Consider the following 27,602-nt stretch of genomic DNA (forward strand, 5'->3'; position numbering starts at 1 on the left):
GCAAGACAGACTCTCCTTTTCTTTTAAAGCCCTCAGAACCACGCCCCTGACCACCATTTTTAATCCATCTACTACTGCACGGTCCTGCAATCCAATCACCTCTTCAAGGCCCCACCTTTCAATTACCATAATAGGATTTCCCACCCTCTTAACAGTCACAGTGGGGACTAAATTTCTAATACATAAAACGTGGAGGATACAATTCAAGCTTCACTGAGTTTTGGGGGGACATAATTCAATCCACTCCAATCATATATATGTTAACTTTTTTTTGGGTGACTGGCCGTACGTTATCTTTTCATGCTCAGAAATATTATATTTCAAAGTAGTCAATTCATTGATCTTGTTGTGATTTTATGTCTTGTATATAGAATCTTTTTTATATGACATCCTATTCTATCCCAAGCTCATGAAGAAATTCTTCTGTATTTTCTTCTAAAGGTTTTAATGTTTTTCCTTTTACACTAGGTTTTTAATCCATCCAAAGTTTAAATACATGAGGATGCAAAATAGGGATATAATTATTATTTTCCCCACAGGAATTGCTGACGTTTATTGGCCATTTGAACTTCCTTTGTGAATTGTATGTTATCCTTTACTCGGTTTCCTATCAGGTTCCTTGCCTTTTGCTTATGGGTTTGCAGGAACTACATATTTTGCCTTTTATAAGTAGGACATATTCCGGCAGTTTTTACAACTTGATTCTTACGGGGACCTCCCAGCTTTTTGCTAAGGCCGTCGTTCCGTCGTCGTTCAGTGGGCGCGGCCATTTAACGGTGCCAGCGCCCTGCGCGGCCCAGTTTAGCACTGAGTAAACCTGAGCAAACCCTGGGTGAACCCGAGGGTCCCGGCCCTGCCCTGTGAAGGCCACAGCTTCATTCGAAGCATTTTCCTTGGCATCCGGTGACCCGTGTGTGACCCCTGCCGCGTCTCCCCGCACCCTAGGCTGACCCCCGGCCTGTATGACCTGGGCCGCACCGTCCTCTGCCTCGACTTCATGGTCTTCACGCTACGGCTGCTGCACATCTTCACGGTCAACAAACAGCTGGGGCCCAAGATCGTCATCGTGAACAAGATGGTGAGGGTCGCTGTGGAGGCAGGCGGGGCCGGCGTGGGCGGGGCGTGGGGAAAGGGGTGGGGCCAGGGCGGGTGGGCGTGGCTCGGTGTAAGGGCGTGGCTTGGGGGCAGGGGCGGGGCCGGAGTGGGGAGGGGCGGGGCCAGGTTTGGCCGCATCTTCCTCTCCCTGCAGATGAAGGACGTCTTCTTCTTCCTGTTCTTCCTTGGCGTGTGGCTGGTTGCCTACGGGGTGGCCACGGAGGGGCTTCTGAGGCCCCAGGACAGTGACCTCCAGGGTATCCTGCGCCGCGTCTTCTATCGGCCCTACCTGCAGATCTTCGGGCAGATACCCCAGGAGGACATGGACGGTAAGAAGGGATGAGAGGGCCTGACACTCTCCCTCTGTCTCTGGCCGGCCTCTCTGGGTCTCTATACCCCTCTCTCTAAGAAAATGTCTCTTTTTCTCTGGGTCTCTGAGCGACCTCCCATCTCTCCTCCCCCAGCATCTCCATGGGGTGTCATACCCCCCATCTGGGTTTCTGGCCCCTCTGGCTCTGGGTCTCTGCCCACGCCACCGTCTCTTTCTGTCTGGATTTCTGTCTTCCTTAGGTCTCTGTTCCTCCGGCCCCATCTCTGAGTGTCTCCCTTCACAGTGACCCTCATGGAGCGTGTCAACTGCTCGTCGGAGCAGGGCGTCTGGGCGCGTCCGCCCCGGGCCCAGGCAGGCTCCTGCGTCTCCGTATACGCCAACTGGCTGGTGGTGCTACTCCTCATCATCTTTCTGCTCGTGGCCAACATCCTGCTGCTCAATTTGCTGATCGCCATGTTCAGGTGAGTCTCATTGCTCTCTGCTCTTATCTCACCCAGCGTGACGACTCTTGAACCCAGTCTCATCAATTCTGTCTTTGTTCCTGAACTCTGACTTGTCCCCAAACCCAGCCATACCCTGCCCCTGCCCTGTGCTTTGGGCTCTGCTCCTCTCCCTGAGACCAGGCTGAACTTATTTTTTGTCGTGGTAAAAATATACATAAAATTTTGCCGTTTTTACAATATTTAAGTGTACAATTCATTGACATGTACATTCACGGCGCTCTGCAACCCTCACCATTTCCAAAACATTTTCATCACCTGGAACAGAAAGTGTGTACCTATTAATAACTCCATTTCCCCTTCCCCTAGCGTGTGGTAACCTCTAATCTACTTTCTGTCTATGGATTTGCCTAGTCTCCCATTTCATATAAGTGGAATTATACAATATTTGTCCTTTTGTGTCGGGCTTATTTAACTAAGCATAGTGTTTTAAAGGTTCATCCATGTTATAGCACGTATCAGAACTTCATTCCTTTTTATGGATGAGTACTACTACCTTGTATGTTGTTTATCCACTCTCATCTGCTGATGGAAACTTGGCTTGTTTCCTCCTTTTGTCTATTGTGAATAATGCTGTGACAAATATTGGCATGAAGTACCTGTTTGAGTCTCTACTTTTATTTCTTTTGGGTGTATACCTAGAAGTGGAATTGCTAGGTCATGGTAATTCTGTGTAGCTTTTTGAGGAACTGCCAGACTATTTTCTATACCAGCTGCACCATTTTACACCCTTAAACAGCACTGTATGAAGGCTCTAATTTCTCCACATCCTTGTCAGCACTCGTTATTTTCCTTTTTATTTATTTATTTATTTATTTATTTATTTAAAAGATGACCAGTAAGGGATCTTAAGATCTTAAGACTTGTGTCGCTTTGCCTCCCACAGATCTGTCACCCCTTTTCCCCTGGGTGACGGAGCCACAAAAGATTACTCAAAGCCCATCTCTTCTGAGCAGTGAGAAGCCCCGAAGTGGTTAATCTCCCAGAACCCTCAAGAGAGAGGCATTCCTTCCTTTTGGGAAATTAACCACGAATTGGGGTTCTCTTCCCGCATTTATTCTCCAGACCCCAGGAAGTTACAGGAAAAGAACATAGGTGGGGTTATAGTTTAACAATATAGGCTGGTAACATTCAGTAAAACAAGCAAAGTGACATTCTGTAAGGCAATTTAAGTGAGCCACCAACAAAAGCTTGATCTTAGCAAACGTTCCTTCTCCCTACACAGCTTCCCAGTATCTTTACTTATCAATCAGTAACTTGTCCGTCTTTGAACCAGCAGCCTTGCTGTGTTCCAATTCTTTATCTTACAACAGAGACTATAGCCTGGGGAAAATTTCCTGTTTTTTGCAATTACATATAAAATGTACTTTTAAAAGTATGTACATTGCAAGTACATATAAAATGTACTTTTAAGAAGTTAGACTAAACCTGTAAGTACAAGAAATGAGGCCCTGTGAAATATATTTGCTTTATAGTATACTCCACAGACTTGGTGTTGTCAGCACCAGGCTCTCCCAAGAGAGCTTACCCGCCATCCCCACGTAGGGATCCGAACCCGTGGCCTTGGTGTTATCAGCACCACACTCTCCAAAGTGAGCCCGGGCCGGCCCTATTATTTTCCCTTTTAAAAAATTATAGTCATCCTAGACCGCTTTCTCCCCCCAAGCCCCGCCACGCGAGGCTGCGGCGAACGGCACCCTAGACACTTCCTGGGGCCCAACCGAAGGTCGTAAACTTCCAGAGCGAGCGACTCCAGCCTTTCTGAGGAGTGAAACCCAAGTCCCGGGGTCCATCCAAGCGGAGCATGAGCGGGGAATGTCCCGGTCAACCGGGCCGTCCGGATTCCGCGCCGGCGCAGCCTCGGGCCTCAGTTCGGGAGAGAGATCTGTCTGTCGGTCTGGGCTGAGGGAAAGGCAGCGGTGGCCTGGGCCACTGGTGAGGGCAGAATAACCGGTGGGAAGCCTGCGTTTTCACGAAGGACTCGGGTGAAGCTGCAGAGCTGACTTTTAGCCCTGGGTCGGAGGAGATCTTGTAATGGAGCGGTTCTTCGTCTCACACTAACAAGATGCCTGATATCCTCAGGATCGTGGGATTGAAGAATGTCCCGGGTCCCATTGGGGAAAGTCCTCCTGAGGAATGTCATCCGGCACATAGATGCTCACAATAAGATTCAGGAGGAATCAGATATGTGGAAAAGAAGAGAACTGGAGAAACAGATGGAAGATGCTTACCAGGGAACCAAAAGGAAAATGTTACCCAGCAGTTCAAGCTGGACGCGTAGTGATGGTTTTGATGAAGAAAGTCAAAGAGACTATTGGAGGCCAAAGAATGAAATTTCTGGGACACTGGAAGATGATTTTCTTAAGGCTAAATCCTGGAACAAGAAGTTATATGATTATGAAGCTAATATGCCTGACAGATGGGGTCACAGTGGTTATAAAGAGTTATACCCTGAAGAATTTGAAACAGACAGTGATCAGCAAGATATTACCAATGGGAAAAAAACATCTCCCCAGGTAAAATCATCTACCCACGAACCCCCAAGCACAAGAAGTCAAAGAAATCCCACAAAAAAAAGCAGAAAAAAAGGTCACACAAAAAACAGAAGAAAAGCAAAAAGGAAGCCACAGATATAACAGCAGATTGCTCAAGTGAGTTCTCAGAAGAAACTGGGGCTTCCAGTACCAAGAAAAGGAAACAACCACATAAACGCAAGAAAAAATCCAGGAAAAAGTCTCTCAAAAAATCTGTTTTATTCTTAGAGGCAGAAAGTGACACTTCCCAGACAGATGACTCAGCATCTAGCAGTTCTGAGGAAAGTGAGGAAAGAGACACTAAGAAAACTAAAAGGAAAAAGAAAGATAAAAAAGTCCATATCCCTATAGCTAACAATGAAATACAGGAGAGGACAAACAAACGCACAAATTGGAAAGTGGCCACAGATGAAAGGTCTGCTGAGAGCTCAGAAGATGACTAAATGGGAAAGAAACATTTTTGTTTCCCACATAACTCTGGATATTTACAGCTCTTAACACCTTGGGGTTTTGTCAGATTTGTTCAGCACAGGGGGCCTGAGGTCAGAGCTGTCTCGTGCCATCTATGTATGTTCTGACAGATTTCTTGTCTTCTACTTTGGCCTGTTAAACTTGATCCCCTTTTCTTGTTAATAGGGAATCCGGTATTTTGTTATGAAGGTTTCTTGAAGAGATTATTTTTTGCAATTAATCACATTTAGTGTAGAGTACATATACAGCAAATTAAACGACCCAGAAAGCTGAATCCAAGAATGACCTGGGTACACGAATTGGAATGTTGAATTTGGGGAGGTCAAGGGCTGGGATCTAGAGGTGGATTGGAACCAGTGCTTGGTAGGATGGTAGACAAGGGAACACTGTTGCTGTCTTTGTTTACATAGTAGGTGTCACAACTGACTTATCTTCAGCCTTGGTGCTTTGATCCTTCTGCATTTTGATCCCAGGATGTGGTCCAGTTTACTTAATGAGGAAATGGGTTAAGAACAAATCTCTTCCTTTATGATAACTTCCATAGACAAGTGTTATTAAAAGGGACTAGGATTCTCTCAAATTTCCCTGTTGGACAGGGTATATAGCTACACTTAGTATGCCCCTAAACATGGCAACTGGATAGTAAATGGTTTTCTAGTTCCATTGCTGTATGTTGCCTAAATGGACTTGTATTTGGAATTATTTCTTTAGTTGTAGATAATCTACCAAATAAGGAAGAATTAGGAACTAGTCCTGTTGTCTAATGGTGCTCTGAATAGGATTCAGGGCAGTGGCTGCCATTTAAATGTTGTCTTCCTTGTTCATTTCTAAATCTTAATGAACTTTAGATTTTCCCTGAAACTAAGTTGAATAAGTTCCAAAACGAAACAGGTTTCTCAGGGATATATACACTTCTTCCCAGTCTGCCTTTGGAATAAAACACCAAGCAGAGACCACGTTATTTCTTTTTGTTATACTGTGATCTCTACTATGTTAATTCTTAAGAAACCAAAACATCACTGAAAGAAGGCTGGCAGAACACACGTTAATTTTTTCATTATGGGAGAAAAGTGACATACTGCCATTGTTTTTGTCTGGTTGTCACTTCACAGGCCAAGTAAAAAGTTTGAAAACTCAGACTTTTGGTCTTGGTTCTGCCATTAATTGGTTATGAGGTACACAGCAGTTAACCTCCCTAGCCTTACTTTCCCCTTGTGTAATACTGACATACTTCATGGTAGCATGACAGTATAAATACCAGCAACAGAATAAAACTATGGTGACGTTTCATAAGGTGGTATTTTATAGTTCTAACTACTAAATTTATTCTCTTTGCAGAACAGATTTCTAATAAAGTGCTTGGTCTTAAAATACATGGTGGGCCAAAGGTGCCCTATCCCAAGAGCAGGTGCTACCTTTTGGGATATTTATTTGAATTAGTGCTTTGGTACTTAACTGTCAGTGTTCCATAGTGTATATTTTTATCTTTGGGATTAGTGGGAGCCTAAAGGGGAGAGAACAGTCTATAATTACTACCTCTTAACCTAAAGCAATGTTTTGTTCTTGGAGCAAGTGAAATTTTTGTTGGAAGCATTGTTTAGCATTGTTTCTGTGCTCTAAAAGTACTGATTCCAAACCCAGACTCAGGAAAGTGGGCAAGTGGAACAAGGCATCTCCAGGAAGTTGGGTCTTGAACTTCTCCTCCTCCCAAACTAGCAGGCTTATTTCTTTCCCAAGGAATACACATCTTGCTGTTCTTTTTTTTTTTTTCTTGCCATGTTTACCTTGGTTATGAATAAGCAATAAAGCTGTTTTCTGTTCCTCAAAAAAAAAAAAAAAAAAAATTATAGTCATCCTAATGGGTGTGAAATGGTATCTTATTGTGGTTTTTATTTGCATTTCCCTAATGACTGTTGATGTTGAGCATCTTTCCATGTGCTTATGAATGTCTTTTGGAGAAGTGTCTATTCAAGTCCTTTGCCCATTTTTAAATTGGGTTGTTTGTCTTTTTGTTGTTGAGTTGTAGCAGTTCTTTATATATTCTAAATATAAAATTTTTTTTTTTTTTTTTTTTTTTTTTGTCTTTTTCATGACTGGCACTCAGCCAGCGAGTGTACCGGCCATTCTTGTATAGGATCCGAACCTGCGGCGGGAGCATCGCTGCGCTCCCAGCACTGCACTCTCCCGAGTGCGCCACGGGCTCGGCCCTAAATATAAAATTTTTATCAGACTTATGATTTGCATATATTTTCTCCCATTCTGTAGGTTTTTTCCATTTTTGATAATATCTTTTGATGCACAAAAGCTTTTAATTTTGATGAAGTCCAATTTATCTATTTTTTCTTTTGTTGCTTATACTTTTGGTGTCATATCTAAGGACCTGTTGCCAAACCAAGGTCATGAATATTTACTCCTATGTTTTCTTCTAAGAATTTTATGGTTTTAGCTCTTCTATTCAGGTTGTTGGTCCACTTTGAATTTATTTTTGTGTGTGGTGGTGTGAGGTGAGGGTCCAACTTCATTCTTTGTGCATGTGGAAATCCATTCATTCCAGGATTATTTGTTGAAGAGACTGTTTTTCCCCATGGATTGGATTTGGAATCCTTGTTAAAAATCAAGTAGCCATTTTATTAGCTTCATAAGACTGCTGTAACAAAGTACCAAAAACTGTGTGGCTTTAAATAACTGAAATTTATTGTCTCACTGTTCTGGAAGCTAGAAGTCCAAAATCGAGGTATCAGCAGAGTTGGCTCCTTCTGAGGGCTGTGAGGGAGAATCTGTTCCATGCCTCCCCACTAACTTTTGGTGCTTATCTGGCCATCTTTGGGTTTTAGATGCATCATTGAAACCTGTCTTTTTATCTTCCCTGAGTGTATCTGTGTCCAAATTTTTCCTTTTTATATCCACATCAGTCATATTTGATTAGGTACCACCCTAATGGTCTCATTTTAACTTGATTGCCTCTGTAAAGCCCTATTTCCAAATAAAGTCACATTCTGAGGCACTAGGGGTTAGGGCTTCAACATATCTTTTTGGAAGGAGATACGATTCAATCCAAACACATAACAGATTTACAGGTTTCTTTCTGGACTTTCCATGTTATTTCACTGGTCTCTATGTCTATCCTGATGCCAGTACCACACTGTTTTGATTACTGCAGCTTTGTAGCAAATTTTGAAGTTGGGAAGTATGAGTCCTCTTCGTTATTTTTCAAGATTATTTTAGCTATTAAGGCCTTTTGCAATTCCATATGAACTTGAAGATCCGATTTTCGATATCTGCAAAAAAGGTTGTTGGAATTTTCATAGGCATTGCATTGAATATGTAGATTGCATTAGGCAGATTGATATATTAACAATATTAAGTTTTCTTACCCAAGATGTCTTTCCATTTATTTAGGCTTCTTTTACATTTTATTCAGAAAAAAAATATTTTTTAATTCTCCAGACTGCTTCATAAAGCAATATTTTGTTTTGTAGTTTTCAGTGTACAAGTCTTTCACCTTCTTGGTTAAATTTATTCCTAGGTACTTTATTCTTTTAGATACTATCATAAACAGAATTGCTTTCTTAATTTCCTTTTTGGGTTACTCATTACATGTGTATAGAAACACAACTGATTTTTCTGTATTGATCTTGTACCTTGCAACTTTGCTGAATTTGTTTAAACAGATATAGCTCTAGTAGGTTTCTTGTGATTCTCTGGGATTTTCTGTAAATAAGATCATGTCATTTGTGAATAGAGATAGTTTTACTTTTTCCTTTCCAATTTGGATGGCTTTTCTTTCTTTTTCTTGTTTAATTGTTCTGACCAGTACAATGTTGAATAGCAGTGATGAAAGCAGGCATCTTTGTCTTATTATTTTAGGGGGACTGAATATGTTAGTTTTGGGTTTTTCAGAAGTACCCTTTGTCATGTTGAGGAAGTTTGCTTCCATATCCATTTTTAGTTTTGAATTTAGTCAAATGCCTTTTCTGCAACAGTTGAGATGATCGTGTGGTTTTCTCCCCTTTGTTCTATTAATATGGTGTATTACCTTGATTGATTTTTGTACATTGAACCACCCTTGCTTTCCTAGGATAAATCCCACGTGGTCGTGGTGTATAGTTATTTTAATATGCTGCAGAATTAGGTTTACTAGTATTTTGTTGTGGATATTTACATGTATGTTCATAAGGGATACTCGTCTGTAATTTTCTTGAGATGTCTTTATCTGGTTTTGGTATCATGGCAATGCTGGCCTAATAGAATAAGTTAGGAAGTGTTCTCTCCTGTTAGATTTTTTGGAAGAATTATAGAAGAATGTATGTTAATTCTTCTTTAAATGTTGGTAGAATTCACCATTGAGGCTATCTGGTCCTGGGCTTTTCTTTATTACAAGGTTTTTGATTAGTGATTCAATTTCTTTACTTATGATTAGTCTATTGAGATTTTCTATTTCTTCTCGAGTCAGTTTAGGTAATTTGTGCGTTTCCAGGAATTTGCCCATTTCATCTAAGTTATCTAATTTGTTGACATACAATTGTTGATAGTATTCTCTCATAATCCTTTTTATTTCTGTAAGGTCAGTAATAATGTCATTATCATTTATGATTTGTGATTTGTGTCCAGGCTGACTTTTGAGCCCAACTCCAATCCTGACTCCAACCTCTACTTTAATCCATGGCACCACCCCCAACTTCACCTCTGACATTTTACCTTAGGCCCTTCTAATCTGATTTCTAATGGTGTCCTGTAATAACCTCTGACTTTACTGATCCTTACCTCCACCCCCCAACCCCCCAGCTGTCTTGGACTTGAGACAGATATCGCCTGACATCTAACCTTGATCCCCTGCCCCTGACCGGGCCCTGGCCTCAGGTAACCCTTGACCTCTGGCCCCCGCAGCCACACGTTCGGCAAAGTACAGGGAAACAGCGACCTGTACTGGAAGGCGCAGCGCTACAGACTCATCCGGGAATTCCACTCTCGGCCCGCGCTGGCCCCACCCCTTATCGTCATCTCCCACGTTTGCCTCCTTATCGAACGATTGTACAGGCCCCAACCGGGCCCCTCGCAGTCCTCTCCGGACCTCTCGCATTTCCGTGAGAACAGAGCTGAGACTGAAAGAGAGACATCCAGGGGGCGGGACTTGGAGAGAGAGATGAACTGGAAAGGCGGAGGAGCGGGGAGGATGCGCAGAAGGACAAGTGGGCGAGGCGTAGGCGGCGAGGGCGGGGCATGCTCTAGGACGTCCCAGGGGCGGGGTCTGGGAGAGGCCATCTGAGCTTCCGGTGGGGAGGAGACTGGTCTCGGGAAGGGGCGTGGCCCGAGGCGGGGGCGGGCCCTTTGACTCCCTCCGGACTCCGCCTTCCAGAGGTCGGTCTCTCGAAGAAATCCGAGCAGAGGCTGTTGACTTGGGAGTCGGTGCGTAAGGAGAGTTTCCTGTTGGCGCGCGCGCGGGACAAGCGGGAGAGAGATTCCGAGCGTCTGAAGCGCACGTCGCAGAAGTTAGGGCGGGGCCGGGCTGGGGGCCGAGCTTCTGGTTTGGGGGAGGGTCCTGTGACTTTAGCTGAGAGGGGGCCCGGATGGGGCTAGCAAAGAACCGGGATGGAGGCGGAGCCCGAGGGGGCGGGATCCCGGGACGCTATGGAGGAGGGGGCCCGGGTCGGGGAGGAAGGAGGCGCTGCAGGGGCGGGGCTTCCGAGGTGGGCCGGGCGGTGGGCTGTGACCATCAGCATCAAGCCCGCCCTTTTCAGGGTGGACACTGCGTTGAAGCTGCTGGGACAGATCCGCGAGTACGAGCAGCGTCTGAGAGGGCTGGAGCGGGAGGTGAGGACTTGGGGCCTGGCTCGGGACCTGTGGCAGGAGTGGGAGGAGGTGGGGTTCCCATCTTCTACCCTGTTGTCCTTTCTGCTCCCCAGGTCCGGCACTGTAGCTGCGTCCTGAGCTGGGTGGCTGAAGCCCTGAGCCGCTCTGCGTTGCTGCCCCCTGGGGGGCCACCGCCCCCAGTGCCACCTGGGTCCAAAGGTCAGTGTTTAGGGTCTACCTGTGTATCTCTGGCCTCTGTTCCTCTATTTCTCTGCGTTTTTCTCTCTTGCGGCTCTGGGTCACTCTCTTGGTCTTGTTTGAGCTTTCCGTGCTTCTCTCTTTGTGTTTCTTTTTGCCAGTTTCCCCTTTCTTCTCTCTCCCCTCCCCGCAATCATCTGCTCTCCTCCTTTCCCCGTAGACTGAATCCTGCTGGCAGACCTCTAGGAGTAGCCCCCACAGGAGGGTTTTGCTCCTGGAGTCACCTCCACCTCTGCACCTGGTGAGCTTGTCTTCAAGTGGGCCCCATGCGCGTAGACACCTGGGCTGCCGTCGGGACCACTGTGGAGAGTGTCATCCATATGAACCACGACAGGCCTGGCTCCTCCCAGAACCAGCCCCACTCTGGGAGGCTCAGGCCCTGGCTGTTGCCCCTCTGAGGGCCCCGCCACAGCAGGGAGACATGGAGGGTTCTTGGGGTTACAGGGACCACAGACTTCACTCACATCTTCCCCACACTGGGAAAATAAAGCCATTTCAGATGAGTAATGTCTGGACGCTCGATTCTTGGGGAACTGGTAGGTGTCTAGATCCTTCTGGGATGGGGGCTGGAGCTGGGGTGGTGAGTTTGGGGTCCTTAGTGTATGTGCTACTATATATATTTCAGATATCTTGGGGTCTGATCTCTCTTTTCAGCCCCACTGTTCCTGCCTATCTCAGACCCAACACCTCTTTTGTGCATTATTTTGATGGCCTTCACTTCAGCGAGACAAGAGCCCATCTGTGCCCCTACTAGTTTCTACTTCCCAGTGGAAAAATAACTGTGGTAATAAGCAAATTATTTCCTGGAGTGGGGGTAGGTGGGTGCTGTGTGCATCTGCTTTGGCAATAGGGAAACAGATGATGCAAATTTGAGTAGATAAATACATATGTGTCTTTAAAAAGTCAAATTAGTGGAAAATTGCAGGCCACACATGCAGAGGGTTGAGGTAAATATGCATCATTATACATGCAGTTTAACTAAATAACCATAACAAACTAAACTGGTAATGACAAGGCCGAATTGAAAGCAATATTAGTTAAACTGCAAGAAAGCCACCAACAGCCAACATATCCAAAAATAAAAACCAAAACATTCTTCCTCCAAATTGGAGGAATTCCAACTATCTGCCACTTTGAGTGCAGAGTAGCTTTGAAACAGTGCCAAGTGTTGTGTGGTAAGCAGATTTCTCTGGAAGATGCTGAATTAGTTCTTACTAATCCAAGTAGTAATAATCATGGTAATGAGGGTGGTGGTATAATCATAGCAACAGCAATTGCTAACACATACAGAGTACCTTCCATGTGTCTGACATTGTGTTAGTGCTTCTTCTGTACTAAATCAGCAAATCCTCGTGATAATCATATAAGGTAGGTACTATTATTTCCTCCATTTTGCAGATGGGAAAACTGAGGCACAGATAAGTGACACACAAAGTCACATAGCTAGAAAGTGGATGAGTTTGAATAGAAAGCTGGGCAATCTGGATCCAGAGCCTTTGTAACGCACTGATTTGTATTTAGAATTGTCAGATGCTGTGAAGCCACAGGAACTCAATCCATGTGTGGGGGTTTAGGTTATTGTCTCTAAGCCCCGAAGCCACCCTTCTCTAACCCTCAGAGGTATCAGCACCAACCTGGCAGTCTCCCTGCCCAGAAGTCTGAGCCCCAGCTCTGCAATGCTCTCCTCTGAGCTGGGCAGCACCCCTGAAGAGAGACTAATCTCAATTGCCCTGAAGTTCATTTTATCCAGCGTTTGATAGAGTAGCAGAATTGGCTCAGCAAGCCTGAGTTAACACCACAGAACAGGTGGATGAGCTCCAGAGGCTGCCCCTTTCTAGCCAGAACATTATCCTGGCCAGGAAGCTGCCATTGTCTCATAGATGTTTCCCCTTCCCTGATTATATAAATGTAAAGACATAGCCCCACTTTACTGGAATGCTGGCCACAGTGCAGGCAGACCATTCATGTACAGCCTGAGTTGTGGGATGGCATGTACTCTACCCTTTCTCTATCCGTATGTCTTCCCTCAATGAACCTATTTTACATGAATATCACATAGCCCTAGTACTGTGACCTCTCTGCATGACAATTGGTGACCACAAAGGAAAATTCTCCACCTGTCTTGGTGCTATATTTCTGGAAATAACATGGAGTTTAATTGGGCCATTATGAAGGTGGAAGATATTCCCTCCCTAGGGTGATGGCAGGTCACCAGTAAGGCTAGTCAATGACTGGGTGTCCATCAACCAAGAGTGGGCAGCATAGCCATGGTCTGTTAGCCCAGTATCCTCGGAGAGGCCAGTGAGTCAGTGAGAAAGTTGTGGAATCCACTAGCCTGGGATTCAATGAGGCCTCCCAAAATGTCTGCTCCAGGTCTTAGATCAATTTGGAAAGATTGACATCTTGGTGGTATTGCATCTGATCCATGAACATTGTATATCTCTTAATTTAGCTAGGTCTTCTTTGACATCTGTCGTGAATGTTTGTGGTTTTTTGTTTTTTTTTTTTAAGAAGATGACTGGTAAGGGGATCTTAACCCTTGACTTGGTGTTGTGAGCACCACGCTCAACCAATGAGCTAACCGGCCATCCCTATATAGGATCCAAACCCATGGCCTTGGTGTTATCAGCACTGCACTCTCCCGAGTGAGCCACGGGCCGGCCCTTGTTTGTGGTTTTCAACATACAAATCTTGCACATATTTTGTCAGATTTATCCCTATACAATATACCATTGTATATGGTACTGTTTAAACGTTTAAAAATTTCTAATTGCTTATATTGCCAGTATACAGAAATGCTGGTGATTTTTTTGTATATTGACCTTGTATTCTATGACTTTGCTAAACTCAACTCTATCAGTTTTAGAATCATTTTTGCAGATTCTTTGGGATTTTTTGTGTTTATAATTATGCTAACTGTAAATAGAGGCAATTTTCTTTCCTATTTTTTTTATTGTGGTAAAATACACATAACAAAATTTACCATTTCAATACTTTTTAAGTGTAAAATTCAGTAGCATTAAATACTTTCACATTATTGTTCAACCGTTACCACTATCTAGTTCCAGAAGTTCTTATCACCCTGTACCCATCAAGCAGTCATTTCTCATTCTCCCCTTTCCCCAGCTGCTGGCCACCACCAATCTGCTTTCTGTCTTTATGGATTTGCTGTTTTGGACATTTTATATGAATGTAATCATAAACTATGTGAGATTTTGTGTCTGACTTATTTTACTTAGCATGTTTTCAAAGTTTGTGCACATTGTAGCATGCATCAGAACTTTATTCCTTTTTATGGCTGAATAATATTACATTGTATGGATATACCACAGTTTGTTTATCCACTCCTCTATTGATGGACATATGGGTTGTTTCCAGTTTTTGGTTATTGTGAGTAATGATGCTATGAATATTTGTGTACAACTTTTTGTTTGAATACCTGTTTTCAGTTCTTTTGGGTATATATTTGAAGTGGAATTACTGGGTCATATTTATGGTAATTCTATGCTTAACCTTCTGAGGAACTGCCAAACTACCTCACCATAAATAGATGAGGGTTCCAATTTCTTCATGTCCATGCCAAACACTTGGTATTTTCAGTGTTGTTTTTTTAAATCATAGCCATTCTAATGGGTCTAGAGTGGTATCTCACCGTGCTTTTAATTTGCATTTCCCTAATGACTAGTGATGCTGAGCATTTTGTCATGTGTTTTGGCCATTTATACGTCTTCTTTGGAAGGAATGACTTTTTGGTAAAGGTCTCCAGTGCTTGTGTTGCACTGCCTGCAATCCAGTCACGGCTAGGGGCAGATGGGCCGTGAATGAAGAAAATACTGAAGGCCCTGCTATCCAAGTCATCATCTTGAGGAATATCTGGACTGTAGCTTAAACAAACAAACTGTTGGCCCTGTAGTCTCTTACTACAAAGGCGACACAACAACCAATGAGCCTTGTTTGGATCTTGGAGACAGCATAGCAGGCGACCAGACAGATGGCCAGATTTGAGTGGGAGCCCCTTTAGCAAGAATCCTTTAAATCAAGCTCTGCCCTGGATGGAGCTCCTTACCTACTTCAGACCCTATGGAATTACAGGTGTCTGGACCAGCTCCTGTGGGACTTTGGAGTCAGGTGGAACTGATCCGTACTTGCTGATGTTCATTCTACCCACTGGGCAGTGAGTTATAAGGTCCTTTGCTTCTGACCCAGGAGTCTTGTGTCTTCTGGCAACATCCATGAACAGTAATGTGCTAGACTGTAAAATCAAATCCCAGACCTGGTAGTGTTGACAAAGTACGTGGGATGTTGACGAAGGCATGGCTTTCTGGAATAGGAAGGACAAGGGCTGCATGGGCCCAATTCAAGGATAGGAGAAGATTCCCTGGGGTCCAATAGGGAGTTCTCTCACCCAGTGGAGGGAAATGGCTAGAAATAAGGGCGTCCACTGTCCTACCTGTTAATGAGGCTGAGTGGCCAGAGGCAGGATCAAAACATGCTGATCAAGTGACGCCCGGGCTGTTGCTCACTCTTGTCCAAGCAAGTGGAAGAAAAAATGTTATCATGACAGTGAGTCAACAAGCTCTGGGGGCCCAGCCAAAAGGCAGTATGGCTGTGGCTGCTGAGTTGAAGGGTCTCTAAAGCTGAAATAAATGGCATCAGAAATGAGCACCTTGCTATTTGGTGCAGAGCTTTGGGTGGACTGAAAAGATAAATGCAGAGCCCACCCCGCTAGTTTTCCTGGCCCCTGCTGCAGCACAGTTTGGAACAGGTGCACGGCTGGGTGCAGGGCTGGCCAAAGGTGTTGAGGAACGGAGGGCTGAGCCTGGTGGTGCAGAAGGGCAGAAAGAGGGGGCCCCTGCGCCAAGTACTGGTTGGATCCTGGGAGGTGCATAGGGTACAGCTTCTTCCCTGCCTTTGCTGTCCCCCCAGGCTAGGTTCCCCACTCCCGCCCCCACCCCCTTGCTCCTGGCTGGGGATGGCGTGGCTGGTGGCTGATGCTCTAGTTCCTGACTCAAGCATGATAGGCTTCTTGCTCCATGTTCCCCAGGGGGGAAAAAGTCACCTGAATTCAACTGATTAGTCTCACCTTGGGGAAGGGAGGCCGAAGTGAACTTGATGGTTAAGACCCTTTTAGGCCAATTTAACTACTGCCATTGTAGCTTCCACTGTTAAATGTATAATTGGTATTGATGTCTTACATGCTCGGACTACGAATGCCTTTTAAGTATTCAGGACTGTCTCATGTGCGGTCCTCTCCGTGGTAGTCTACCAGATATAATGTGGAATTCCAGAAGGAGAGAGAAAAGGAAATCACAGCTTTCATGACTTAATGGCTGCTGGAGTACCCAGAGAGGCCATTTCCCAGTACCACAGTGCCACCTGCCTGACACAGCCACCTAGTATGCCCCTTTTAATAAAGGGCAGCTATTAAGCTCTCCTTGAAACAAAACGCCTGGCCTGACCAGTGGAGGGCTTTGATGCCCTGGTCTCACATCTCTCTCTTTTTTTTTCTCTTAAAAAAGATGACTGGTAAGGGGATCTTAACCCTTGACTTGGTGTTGTCAGCACCACGCTCAGCCAGTGAGCTAACCGGCCATCCCTATATAGGATCCAAACCCATGGCCTTGGTGTTATCAGCACCGCACTCTCCCGAGTGAGCCATACTTGCTGACTAAAATTCATAAATGATTCAATGTAAATGGTATATTCAGAGAGCACAGCTGCCCATATAGGGATGGCTGGTTTGCTCACTGGGAGAGCGTGGTGCTGACCACACCAAGTCAAGCGTTAAGATCCCCTTGCCGGTCATCTTTAAAAAAAAAAAAAAAAAGAGCACAGCTGGTCTGGTCCAGTCAGTTAAGTTCTCTTGTCATTTCAGTTTTACATGAACAAGTAGCAGCTACCTCTTTGGAGGTTTTTAATCTCTCACTCCAAAGCCTGAAGCAATGTTTCTGGGCCAGTGGGGCCCGGTGTGGTTTGAATGTCCCCCCAAGTTCATGTTGGAACTTAGTCCCCAATATAGTATTTGAAAGTTGGGGGCTTTAAGAGATGATTGGATCGTGAGGACTATGCCCTCATGAATCGATTAATACATTCGTGGATTAATGGGTTAATGGTTTAGTGGCTTATCAGGAAGTAGACTGGTGGCTTTATAAGAAGAGGAAGAAAGCATGTGGACTCTTGCTCTTGCTCAGCCTCTTGCCGTGCGATACCCTGAAACACCAGGGGACTCCACAGAGAGTCCCCACCACAAAGAAGGCCCTCTCCAGGTGTGCCTCTCTACCTTGGACTTCCCAGCCTCCAAAACTGTAAAAAATAAATTCTGTTTCTTTATAAATTACCCAGTTTCATGTATTCTGTTATGAGCAACAGAAAATGGAATACAGGGCCTCAATTCAACGGGGCCCTCAGTTCACAGGGGTGTCCTTAGATGACGGGGCTGACTGGGCTGCGTTCAAAGCTGATGATGGCCACTAGGGGGCAGCAGCCATCCAATTCCCAGCACCAACTCCGGAGGACTGAGTGCAGTTGGTTGATTCTGGAGGTATTCGATGGAACTTTCTACTTTTCTTAACATCTCTAGGCATCTGGTTTTTTGTTATTAGCTGAGTTGTAGCATATCTGATATTGTTGATTGTTGGAACAGTCCCCTCAAAAATCAGCTCCAAGAGATTTCTGACTCCACCGTCCTCGTTCTGGCCCACACACTTTATCCCGGCTATTTGGCTACTGAATGCGTTAGTTCCCAGAGAGGTTTCATCTCTTTTTGGCTGCCTCTCAGATAATGACGGATACCAAAGTGGTGGGGGAGTTCTATAGACTTATTCTGAAAATTTAGGATTCCGCCCCGTGACCATTCTTGGGAATGATGCACCTTTCTTCCTCTGGACAGACTAGTGGTTACGTTCTCTGGGTGGAAGCCTGGTCCCAAGCAGGGCAAGTAGGGGGTTCAGACTAGATTGTGGTTTAATCACCATAATTCTCCCATTGGACTGACATGGTTCTAGATTGGGGGTCAGTAAACTATGGCTTGTGGGATAAATCTGGCCCATGAACTGTTTTTGTACAGACTGACAGCTAAGAAAGGTTTTTATATTTTTAAAGTTGTAAAAAAAAACAACAACCAAAAAACAGAGATGAATATACAACAGAGACATATTCCTACAAAACTCAGAATATTTATTATCTGGTCCTTTTCAGAAAAAGTTGGCTGACTCCTATCTTAGATGAAACTGCTCGCTGCCACTACTCATGTGACTTAACCAAGACAACGTAACGGTGATTCAAATCAAGTTTAATGACAAAACTGGAGGGACTATATATTTTCAGGTTACGTGTATATAGGTATATACACAGGGGAGGTGAGCCTTGGCATGTTCGTTGTAGATGGGGGTTGCTTTGGGGGACCATCTAATATCACCCTGTAATTATTGGTAATGACACCAAAGATCAGCAAGTCAATCTCAACACCTTTGCGCAGGTTGTAGTGGATAGATTAGTCTTAGACTATATCCTGGCTGCCTGAAGTAAGACCTCCTGGTCTCCCTTCCCACTCCTGGGACTTATTCACAGTTGGCAGAGCCTGGGATCCTTGAGGGGATGGTTGAGGTCAACACTCACGGCTGGCCTCAACCTGCTGCCTGGAGTCCTGTTGAAATTAGCCTCAATGAAATGCTGAATGAGACAAATTGAAGTGATTTTGTTCCACCCTTTGTCAGTCAGATGAATCAGCTTGGCTGACAGAGTGGCACAGTCATGTGAAAATTTGGCAGAAGCTAAGATGTCGTTAGATCTGAGGGATGGGTTTTGCTGGGAGACTGCCCTCAACAGGTATCTTGTGTTCCTACATGTCTTGCTGGGTGTGCCATGACTGCAAGGCCTTGATGTCTCTTTCTGCAGAGTTGTTTATGCAGCTGGCAACCTTGAGAGATGAGGCAATGTCTCCCACCACACAAAGAGAGCCTTGCTTGTTGCTTCCTATAAAGCAGTGGAGTCTGCAAGCTCAGTGCTCCTCTCCTGTAATACAACCCACTGTGTGTGCAGGCATCCATGTGGGCCCTTGAGTTGCCACTATGGAATTTGGGGCAAAAAAGGAACCAGTGCAAACCTGCTGTTTATACTGCTTGCAATGCTGGGAGTAATAAGATCCTTTGTCTCTGACCCAGGAATCTTGTGTCTTTTGCCAAGATTTATGAAACAGGAACAGGCTAATTTATTAATTTATAAATAGGGTATAATCAAATTCCAGAGCCAATAAACCTAGCCCCTAAGAACTTAGCAATCAATGAGATAGGTGGCTGAGTACTCATTAGAGACAGGGATGATCATGCCTACTGCTTTACCCAAACTACTGGTTTAGTGGGGACTTTACCTGTAAAGTCTTACGACTTGATACTTCAAAAGTCAGTATGGCTCATTCGTGAAACAATTGCTTCCAAGGTGGGAAAATCCAGTGGAACACAAATATCATCCACCGTGATGAAGATAAATTTCCAGTGGTCCGTGGCACTGGTCCTCTGCCTCTCAGGGTGAACTTCAAGTGGGCATCTGGTCATAGCGTGCACTGCCCCGGCAGTGACTGAAATGGACTTTTAATCAGACTTGCCGGCTAGGACTAATGGCCTAACTATGTATTCAGGACTGAACTCCTAAGACAACACAGCCCTATGAGGTGCCTGCTTATGGAAACAAGTGCAGACTAGGAGGTGACCTCTCCTAAGCAAAAGCATCCAGATGGATAAACCCAGTCAAGCACATGCAGCCGTCATCCCCACTAGAACCATGCTCAAAACTGTGGAAAGGGAACCGGCAGAAAGGGCGAGGGAGCTCAATAAGGCGTTCTGGCACGTGTCCAAGCACTGTTCACTGCTACTTTTTGGGGAGAGGGTGAGCACACCGTCATTTATTTTTATTTTTATTTTTAATTTTTATTTATTTTTCACAAGTTCATTTTTACAAGGGATAGTTATACCCTACTAGAATGGAATGATGATGATGTTTTTATTGCTGTCGTATGAAAATTTAAATAAGCGTAGATTGGTATAAATGGATACTGAGTAGTCAAAGTGCTGGCCTGTGTCGGATACTGTCTGGTGCCTCACAGTTTCATACACTTTCCATTCTTTTCTATCTATCGCCAGGCCAGGAAGCCTGCAAAACACATGTTCCAGAATCCTGTTATGGTCCGTCAGTGAGACACATGGCTTTACACTGCTTCCAATGCTTTTTTTTTTTTTTTTTTTTTTTTTTTGTCGTTTTTTCGTGACCGGCACTCAGCCAGTGAGTGCACTGGTCAGTCCTATATAGGATCCGAACCCGCGGCGGGAGCGTTGCCACGCTCCCAGCGCAGCACTCTACCAAGTGCGCCACGGGCTCGGCCCCTTCCAATGCTTTAAATACTGCTTTAGGGCCGAGCCCGTGGCGCACTCAGGAGAGTGCGGCGCTGGGAGCGCAGCGACGCTCCGCCGCGGGTTCGGATCCTATATAGGAATGGACGGTGCACTCACTGGCTGAGTGCCAGTCATGGAAAAGACAAAAAATAAAATAAAATAAAATAAAAATAATAAATGTGCACTGTTTAAAAATAAATAAATAAATAAATAAATACTGCTTTAAAGTCTTTGCCACCCAATTCGAACATTTGTGTCATCTCTGTGTCTGTTGACTGCCTTTTCTCATGTGAGTTCTGATTTTCTTGATTCTTCATATGCTGAGTAATTATGGATTGTATACTGGCCATTTTGAATATTACTTTATGAGGCTCTGGGTCTTGTTAAAATCCTGTGCAGAATGTTGATGTTTTTGTTTTGACAGCTCATCGACCTGGTTTGGTTCAGTCTGCAGGTTCTGAGCAGCCTTCTGTAGGTTGCAATTTCAAAGTCAGTTTTGATTTCAAAGTTCTTGCAGTGCATTTCTGATCTGTCTTCCATGTGGACCACCCACTAGCCAGTTTGGATCCCTTAATGTGTCTGAGATGCCATTTAGATTCAGATCCACACATATGCATCTAAGGGGCATGCCCAGGAATTCATAAAAAAACTTGATTGGGTCAGTTTCCCAATCTCCTCCCTCTCCCTGGTGCTTTCTGGTTCTCCTTCCCCCTTTTCACCCAGTTCACAGTGGCTGATGGTGGTGCATCCTGACTCTGAGAGGGTAAAAGAGACACAGAGTAGACACAGAGTAGAAGTGAGAACGAGGGTGGGTAGGGGGGCCCAGGCTTCTGTTCTACCTGCTGGAGTTTGGTGGCATCCCCACTCCACCCAGCCCCCGTTTCCCAAGCTGAGTTGTCCCAGACCGATAGTCCCTGGAGAGTAAGAGAGGAGGCAGGAGGCTAGGGGCTCTGAGTTTCTGGGACAGGAAGGGATGTGGCCCCTGCCTCTGAGCTTTTCAGGGCTCTCTAAATTGGGTTGCAGAAGATGTGACCTTGGGGATGCAGGAAGAAAAATTTAGAACTTCTGCTTATATCTACTTTTAAAAACTAAAATAAGCAAAACAAATAAGTTTTACTGGTAATCAAGTATGTAGAATGACAGTAGTCATATGTTGGGGATGTTTTCTCAGGAAGTTGTCACTAATAGGGGAGTGCAATGAAGAATGTTTAGAAACCTTTGCGGTAAATAAAAGGTGTGAAAGGGCAGGTAAGGATTTGAGAATTGATGAGGAACCAGAGGGGAGGTGGTGGGAGCTGGTATTGATTTGCAAGCCCATGACCTTTGATGGGGCAGGGTCTTTGCCCAGCAAGTCACTGAGGGGTAAGACTTCTAGGAGGCGCCTCCACCTCCTGAGCTGCCTTAACTCCTTCTGACATTCAAAGAAGCAGGGTGATGTTACCTATCCCCACAGACAGCCCCGATAAGTCCCAAGTTCTCCAAGACTGCTTGGTCCCTAGCTCATGGGAACCAGGTGATCCACTCCCCGTGTACAAGTGGGTGAGGGATTCTACCCCAAATAAGAACTAAGCATAATGGCCAACTAGGAGGACCTTCATACCAGGTGCTGTTCTAGGTAGAATTAGTCAGATGATAGTTATGGGACAGATTTAGTCCTATGATGGCTTAGTATGGTCATCAGTTACTAAGTTAGATTTAGGGATCAATATACTTTCTAGATTGATACTGATTGCTGCAAGGTTTCCCGACAGTTTGGCTCAGCTCCAGGATAATGAGGGGCCTGGAGACTCAGTACCTGTGTCCCTAAGGCAGAGGGAGATTGAGGTTACCCGACTGGACACTCAGTTCAGCAGAAGTCGGTGATTTGGAGGGTGCGTGTGTTTACACATATGGGAGGAAGCTGACATCTGGGCCCCTTACAGAAAGAACACTGTGCCCACAGCTTACGCTTGGGGTCCCAGTGAGCTATTTATTGACTCACGGCATCGTTGTCTGAGCCCCGTTCTGAGAGGGCAGCCCTGGAGAAGGCAGCTACATCATTGATGCAGTTGCCTGGTGGGGGTGGGGGTGGGAGAGGATACTGTCTCTCTCCATGATAACTGGAAGGTTGGGTCCTGAAAAGTGCTGGGATGCCCATCTCCATCACCCCAAAATTGTTCCCCCACTTCACAGAGCGTAGGGGGACCCTAGCTCCAGCCCTATGGGCAGTTGAATTGATTTCTTCTCCCGAGTTCTCCAGTCCCAGAGCAGAGTTTTCCTGTTAGCAGAGTCGGTACTATTCCAGGAGAGGAAAGAGCTCCTGGGTTGCCCGTTTCCTTCCAAGGCCAATGAGTGATGTCCCTGGTCTCAAGTTTCCTGCGTACTCTCTCCCCCTCCTTTCTGACAGAACCAATTATTCCTATAGCAAAATGGGCATTAATGCCACCAGTTATCGGACGGATTTGTTGCCTTGGAAAAATGGGTGATGTCACCAATTACAAAACAGATTTATTGGGCAGCTTTTCTTCCATGGTCTCCCTGTTATGGTTGTCTAAGTCTGTCGAGACTGGGCTCACCTGCCTCGAGGGGCCCGGGCTGCTACTCCTCATGGAGAACCAGGAGGCAATGAGAGGAAGGCTGAACCCGGAAAAACTCTGACTGCCTCTCTTCCAGGGCAGGCTGGTCTTCCTTGATGAGGTCTCACTGAATTTGTCCTGGGAACTGACATTGGACTTCCTCAAAAGGTGCTTAGGCCACTCTAAGGGCTTAGCGGGCACCGCAGATACCTTTTTGAAGGTGTCAGAGATAACAGGGTTCTGGCAGTACCACCAGTGGAGAAGCGGGTGGGCTGGGATCGGCAGAAGAGTGAAGATGCTGAGGAAGGTGACCCAGGCCAGGGTGCTAGTCAGGTAGGGCTGCTTTACTTCCTGGCTCTGGGGACAGATAGAGGGGTGTACGGGGTGGGAGGAGGAGATGGTGGTGATGGGCTGTTGGGTATCAGTCCACGTGCTGCTGGGTATCAGATTCCCCAGGGGCTGAGAAACTGATTAAAGGGTCCCTGGGGGTAGTGGGAGCCCAGACCCAGAGTCCTGTGGGATGGGAGACATGACACGGGGTCCCCAGAGTTGGCATGGGAGGCCAGGGAAGGGGAATCTTACCGCACTGCTATTCCAGGCAATGTAGTAAGGGGTTACCCTATGGTAGAGCTGCATGAGGCAGATGGTGAGGAGGGCCAGCAGCCCAGGCACGGTCACGTAGCACAACAGGAAAGTGAAGGGGGGCCACAGCAGGCGGCCCAGCTCACTGAACATTTCCTCCCTGAACCTGGGGTGGGGGTGATAGTGAGGAACGTCTGGGAGGGAGCTTTCTTCAGCTCTTTGGTTTTCTCACAAGTTCTCAACTCTTAAGGGCTGCCAGGGCCTGCCAGGCCCTGCCTTGAGGCTGGGCCCTGCATCTAGTCTCCCCTACAGGAATCCCTCAATCCAGGGGTATTGCACTGCCCCAGCCCTCTGCCTTCAGACTTGCCCATGACAGTTCGTTCCTTCAGGACCTACCCACTGCCCTCAGATAGCTCCCTCCTGCACTCCCACAGCTCTCACATGAACCTCCCTCCCTGCTGTGGGATGGATGGAGGGTGCAAATCAAGCTCCAACACTTCTTATAGATCTGGGATGGGGTCCATGGCTGGGCAGCCCCTGGGGCCTGGAAATCACCTCCTCGCTCCGTAGATCCAGGCTAGAGCCACATTCTGGAAGGTCACAACAACAATGAGGGTCAGCGGGACCACGTGGTCATCAAACAAGGACATTATGTAGCTGCCAGGGTGACTGGTGAAGATGAGACTGCCCAGAAGACCTCCCAAGCAGATGACCACTAAGGTAGAGGCAGGGTTAGCCACATTGAGGTCTATGAGCACTGCTGAGTCAGGGGTCAAATTGAGCCCTGGAGATCTGGGGTGAGCTGCGGGGAGGGCGGCAGGGCAGGGTTTTTGCTGAGGTTAGAAGCCATGGTACCTGGGACCAGCCTGGGATGCTTTATGAAGATGGGGATGTTGTTCTGGAGGGGAAGGACAATGCCCTCCAAGATTCTTATCAAGGTGCCCAGCTGTGTGATAAGCAAGGCCAGGAAGAAGACGATGGCCCAGAAAGAGGCACGAGGAAACAGCGAGACGGCTTGAGAGAAAGCTGCATATGCCAGGCCAGGGCCCTCCATGAACTGTGGGGGAGAAGGGCTCTGAGGCAATGGCGGGTCTGGGTGGTGGGGTGGGAGAATGGGGGTGGGGGATGGTATCGTGATCGACTAGCAATGTCTGGCCCAGTCAGAAGGAAGAGGCATAAGACCGTGGGGCGGTGGATGGCAAAGCGCTGAGTGTTTGCCCTCCTGGGTCTTGTTAGCTGTGAGTGCCATCTGCTGGGGCCTCAGTTTCCTCCCCTAACAAATAGGATTCTAGGGTCGACGTGAGCAGTGAGTTAGCAAAGGCCCTTGCGCATATGAAATGGTGGTAGAAACAAAGTTACGACTGTTACCTGCCTCAGAAGAGACTCAAGTGGTCCGTGAGGCTGCGGGGAAACACATCTCCCAGTGTTCTCCAGGGCTCATACCTTTTCCTTCTGCTCCTTGATGCTGCACGGCAGGGAGTAGTGGATGACCTGGTAGTGAAGGTGCTGGGGGAGTTTGTTGATCCAGTCCAGGTAGTCCAGGGGGGGCTTAGGCAGGATGTTTTTGGGGGGCTCGGCATCCTGAGGCAGCACCCCCTTGGCTGTCAGCATTACCAGTGTTGACACACTCCTGAAGGGGAAATAGAGAAAAAGAAGAGTGGTGAAGAACAGGCTGGTCCTTCTGCTTACCTGCAAACCAGAGAAACTGAGGACCAGAGAGGAAAGTGGACTGCCTGAAGTGCGTGCTGCTGAGTGACAAGGGCATCTGGACAGTGGCAGGAAGCTAATCAACTGCGCTTGGGATGAGTCACACCGGGTATGTCACTTCAGGGGCAGATATGATATTTGCAGTAGCTAGTATTCTTCAGTTTCATGGGTCGAACTTTGTCCCCCTACAATTCCTATATATATATATATATATATATATATATATATATTTATTTATTTATTTATTTATTTTGTCGTTTTTTCGTGACCGGCACTCAGCCAGTGAGTGCACCGGTCAGTCCTATATAGGATCCGAACCCGCGGCGGGAGCGTCGCCACGCTTCCAGCACAGCACTCTACCAAGTGCGCCACGGGCTCGGCCCTACAATTCCTATATTTAAGTCCTTTGTTGAACCACCAGTACCTCAAAATGTGACCTTATCTGGAAATAGGGTCATTGCAGATGTAATTAGTTAAGATGAGGTCATCCTGGAGTAGGGTGGACTCTAAACCCATCTGACTGGTGTCCTTATGAAAAGGGAAATTTGGACACAGACATGCACACGGGAGAGAACTCCATGTGAAGATAAAGGCGGAGATCAGGAAGATGCTTCTACAAGCCTCGGAACGCCAAAGATCGCCAGCAAAGCAGCAGAAACCAGGGAAGAGGCACGGAACAGATGCTCACTCACAGCCCTCAGAAGGAACCCACTTTGCCAACACATTGTTCTCCGACTTCTGGCCTCCAACACCGCAAGACAATACATTTCTGTTGTTTTAAGCCACCCAGTTTGTGGAACTTTGTTATGGAAACAAAATGAATAGTAAACTAATACACTCAGAATTATCTCTCTTTTTGGACCTCAAGTTCATAGTGCTGTTAATCAAACCCGTTCATGATACATTTTCCTCAGCTTCAACTGACAGTAAAGTCTGTTTAATCTGTTTTTCCTCCTTCATCTCTGAGTTTATTCTTTTTCCTACTTTCATAGCTTCCTACTTTCATGTGCCTGACTTAAATATGGGTGTTTCTCCTGAAAAAAATATGTTGTTTTGTGTGTCATCAATTAAGTGGCATTGTGCTATAAATAGATTTCTTTTTCTTATTCTTCTCACTCAATTTTTTGGCAATATCTCTACGTTGTTGAATGTACATCCGGTTTGTTGTTCCTGACTGCTGCACTGTACTCCATGGTATGCATTTAAAACCCATATTTTATATTCGATTCCTCAAATAATGAGCCCACCCCTGTGATCACAAACATCAAAATGATCATCTGTTTTGGGGGCTTGTGTGAGAGTTTCTCTAGGATATACCCTTGGGAATGGGGGTCACGGGGCAATAAATACTGCGCTTACTTCATTTAACTAAATGCTGCCAGATTCTCATCTGTCTTCTGTTCTCCTGATTAGAAAACTTCTCTGACAATCTATACTTTCACGTTGTATCTAAAGAGAAGGTAATTAATCTACTGCCGTGTTAGTCAAAGTGGGCTCCGTGGAGGAGCAGTATCACTTGGCAACCTGTTAGAAATGCAGAATCTTGGAGCCGCCCCAGGCTTACTGATACAGATTCCCAGGGGATTCATAATGCCCATTACAGTTTGAGAGCCTCTATACAACGAAGGGGACAGGGCTCAGCTGGCAATTCTTCTAGGGCCACACTGTCCAACAGGATAGCCTTAGATGCCTATGGCTATTTAAATTAAAATGAAATAAAATTTTAAATTCAGTTCCTCAGTTGCATTTGCCATATTTCATTGCATTCACCACATTTCAAGTGCTCAATAACCACATGTGGCTTGGGGTTACCACATTAGGCGGTGCAGGTGTGGAATGTTTCCAGCATCACAGAGACTTCTACTGGATAGTGCTGCCCTAATAGATGATGGTTGTCAATCTAGTGTGCTCACCGGAATCGCCTGGGAGCTTTTCAAAACACAGAACTCAGTTTTTACTGAGCTGTAATTTACATACAATAAAAAGCACAGATACTAAATGTAAACTTAAATGAGTTTTGTCAAATGACCCAATGTGAGCAACACCCCAATTTCCGTCACTCCAGAGAGTTACTATGGGCTCATTTCCAGTGTATTCCCTGCACCCCAGAGGCAATTACTGATTTCCATCTCTACGTATCTGTTTTGCCTATTCTTGGATTTCATATAAATAGATTCATAAAGTACATAGTCATTTGTGTCTGGCTTGTTACATTGAATATAACATCTGAAATTCAACCATGTTCTTGCATATATCAATAGTTAATTCCTTTTTATTACTGAATAGTATTCCACTGGTTGAATAAATATACTAAGATTTGTTACCTACCACCTACTGGTAGACCCTGGGGTTGCTTACAGTTTGGGCCATCAAGAATAAAGCTACAACTTATA

General features: G+C 45.6%; 3 protein-coding genes across 8 annotated transcripts in view; 2 read left to right on the forward strand and 1 right to left on the reverse strand.

The window, feature by feature from the left end:
- The window catches only part of TRPM4 (transient receptor potential cation channel subfamily M member 4), a 38,361-nt gene extending 26,894 nt beyond the window's left edge, over positions 1–11,467 (forward strand). For 3 of the 6 annotated variants that reach the window (XM_063088916.1, XM_063088914.1, XM_063088919.1), the window contains 8 exons: positions 946–1,078; positions 1,250–1,424; positions 1,710–1,887; positions 9,819–10,015; positions 10,288–10,420; positions 10,670–10,742; positions 10,835–10,940; positions 11,140–11,467. In XM_063088916.1, the coding sequence (XP_062944986.1) occupies positions 946–1,078; positions 1,250–1,424; positions 1,710–1,887; positions 9,819–10,015; positions 10,288–10,420; positions 10,670–10,742; positions 10,835–10,940; positions 11,140–11,144 (1,000 nt within the window). In that variant the 3' untranslated portion in view covers positions 11,145–11,467. Of the gene's footprint in view, positions 1–945; positions 1,079–1,249; positions 1,425–1,665; positions 1,888–9,818; positions 10,132–10,287; positions 10,421–10,669; positions 10,743–10,834; positions 10,941–11,139 lie in introns of those variants that run through there. The other 3 variants (XM_063088915.1, XM_063088917.1, XM_063088918.1) reach the window with 3 other exon arrangements.
- LOC134371955 (uncharacterized protein NKAPD1-like) lies at positions 3,944–5,281 on the forward strand. The gene is given in 2 exon segments (XM_063088920.1): positions 3,944–4,464; positions 4,467–5,281. Coding segments are annotated over 2 exon segments (876 nt in total). The 5' UTR covers positions 3,944–4,025; the 3' UTR covers positions 4,904–5,281.
- Positions 11,162–27,602, reverse strand: part of LOC134371818 (orphan sodium- and chloride-dependent neurotransmitter transporter NTT5-like) — a 31,774-nt gene continuing 15,333 nt past the window's right edge. The window contains exons 7-12 of the mRNA XM_063088676.1: positions 24,946–25,132; positions 24,358–24,559; positions 24,058–24,217; positions 23,503–23,668; positions 23,131–23,277; positions 11,162–11,455 (exon numbers count right to left, since the gene is read on the reverse strand). Coding sequence (XP_062944746.1) covers positions 11,162–11,455; positions 23,131–23,277; positions 23,503–23,668; positions 24,058–24,217; positions 24,358–24,559; positions 24,946–25,132 — 1,156 coding nt within the window. The remainder of the gene's footprint in view (positions 11,456–23,130; positions 23,278–23,502; positions 23,669–24,057; positions 24,218–24,357; positions 24,560–24,945; positions 25,133–27,602) is intronic.

This window comes from Cynocephalus volans, chromosome 3 (assembly GCF_027409185.1).
Source record: "Cynocephalus volans isolate mCynVol1 chromosome 3, mCynVol1.pri, whole genome shotgun sequence".
In the NCBI taxonomy this organism is placed as follows: Eukaryota; Metazoa; Chordata; class Mammalia; order Dermoptera; family Cynocephalidae; genus Cynocephalus; species Cynocephalus volans.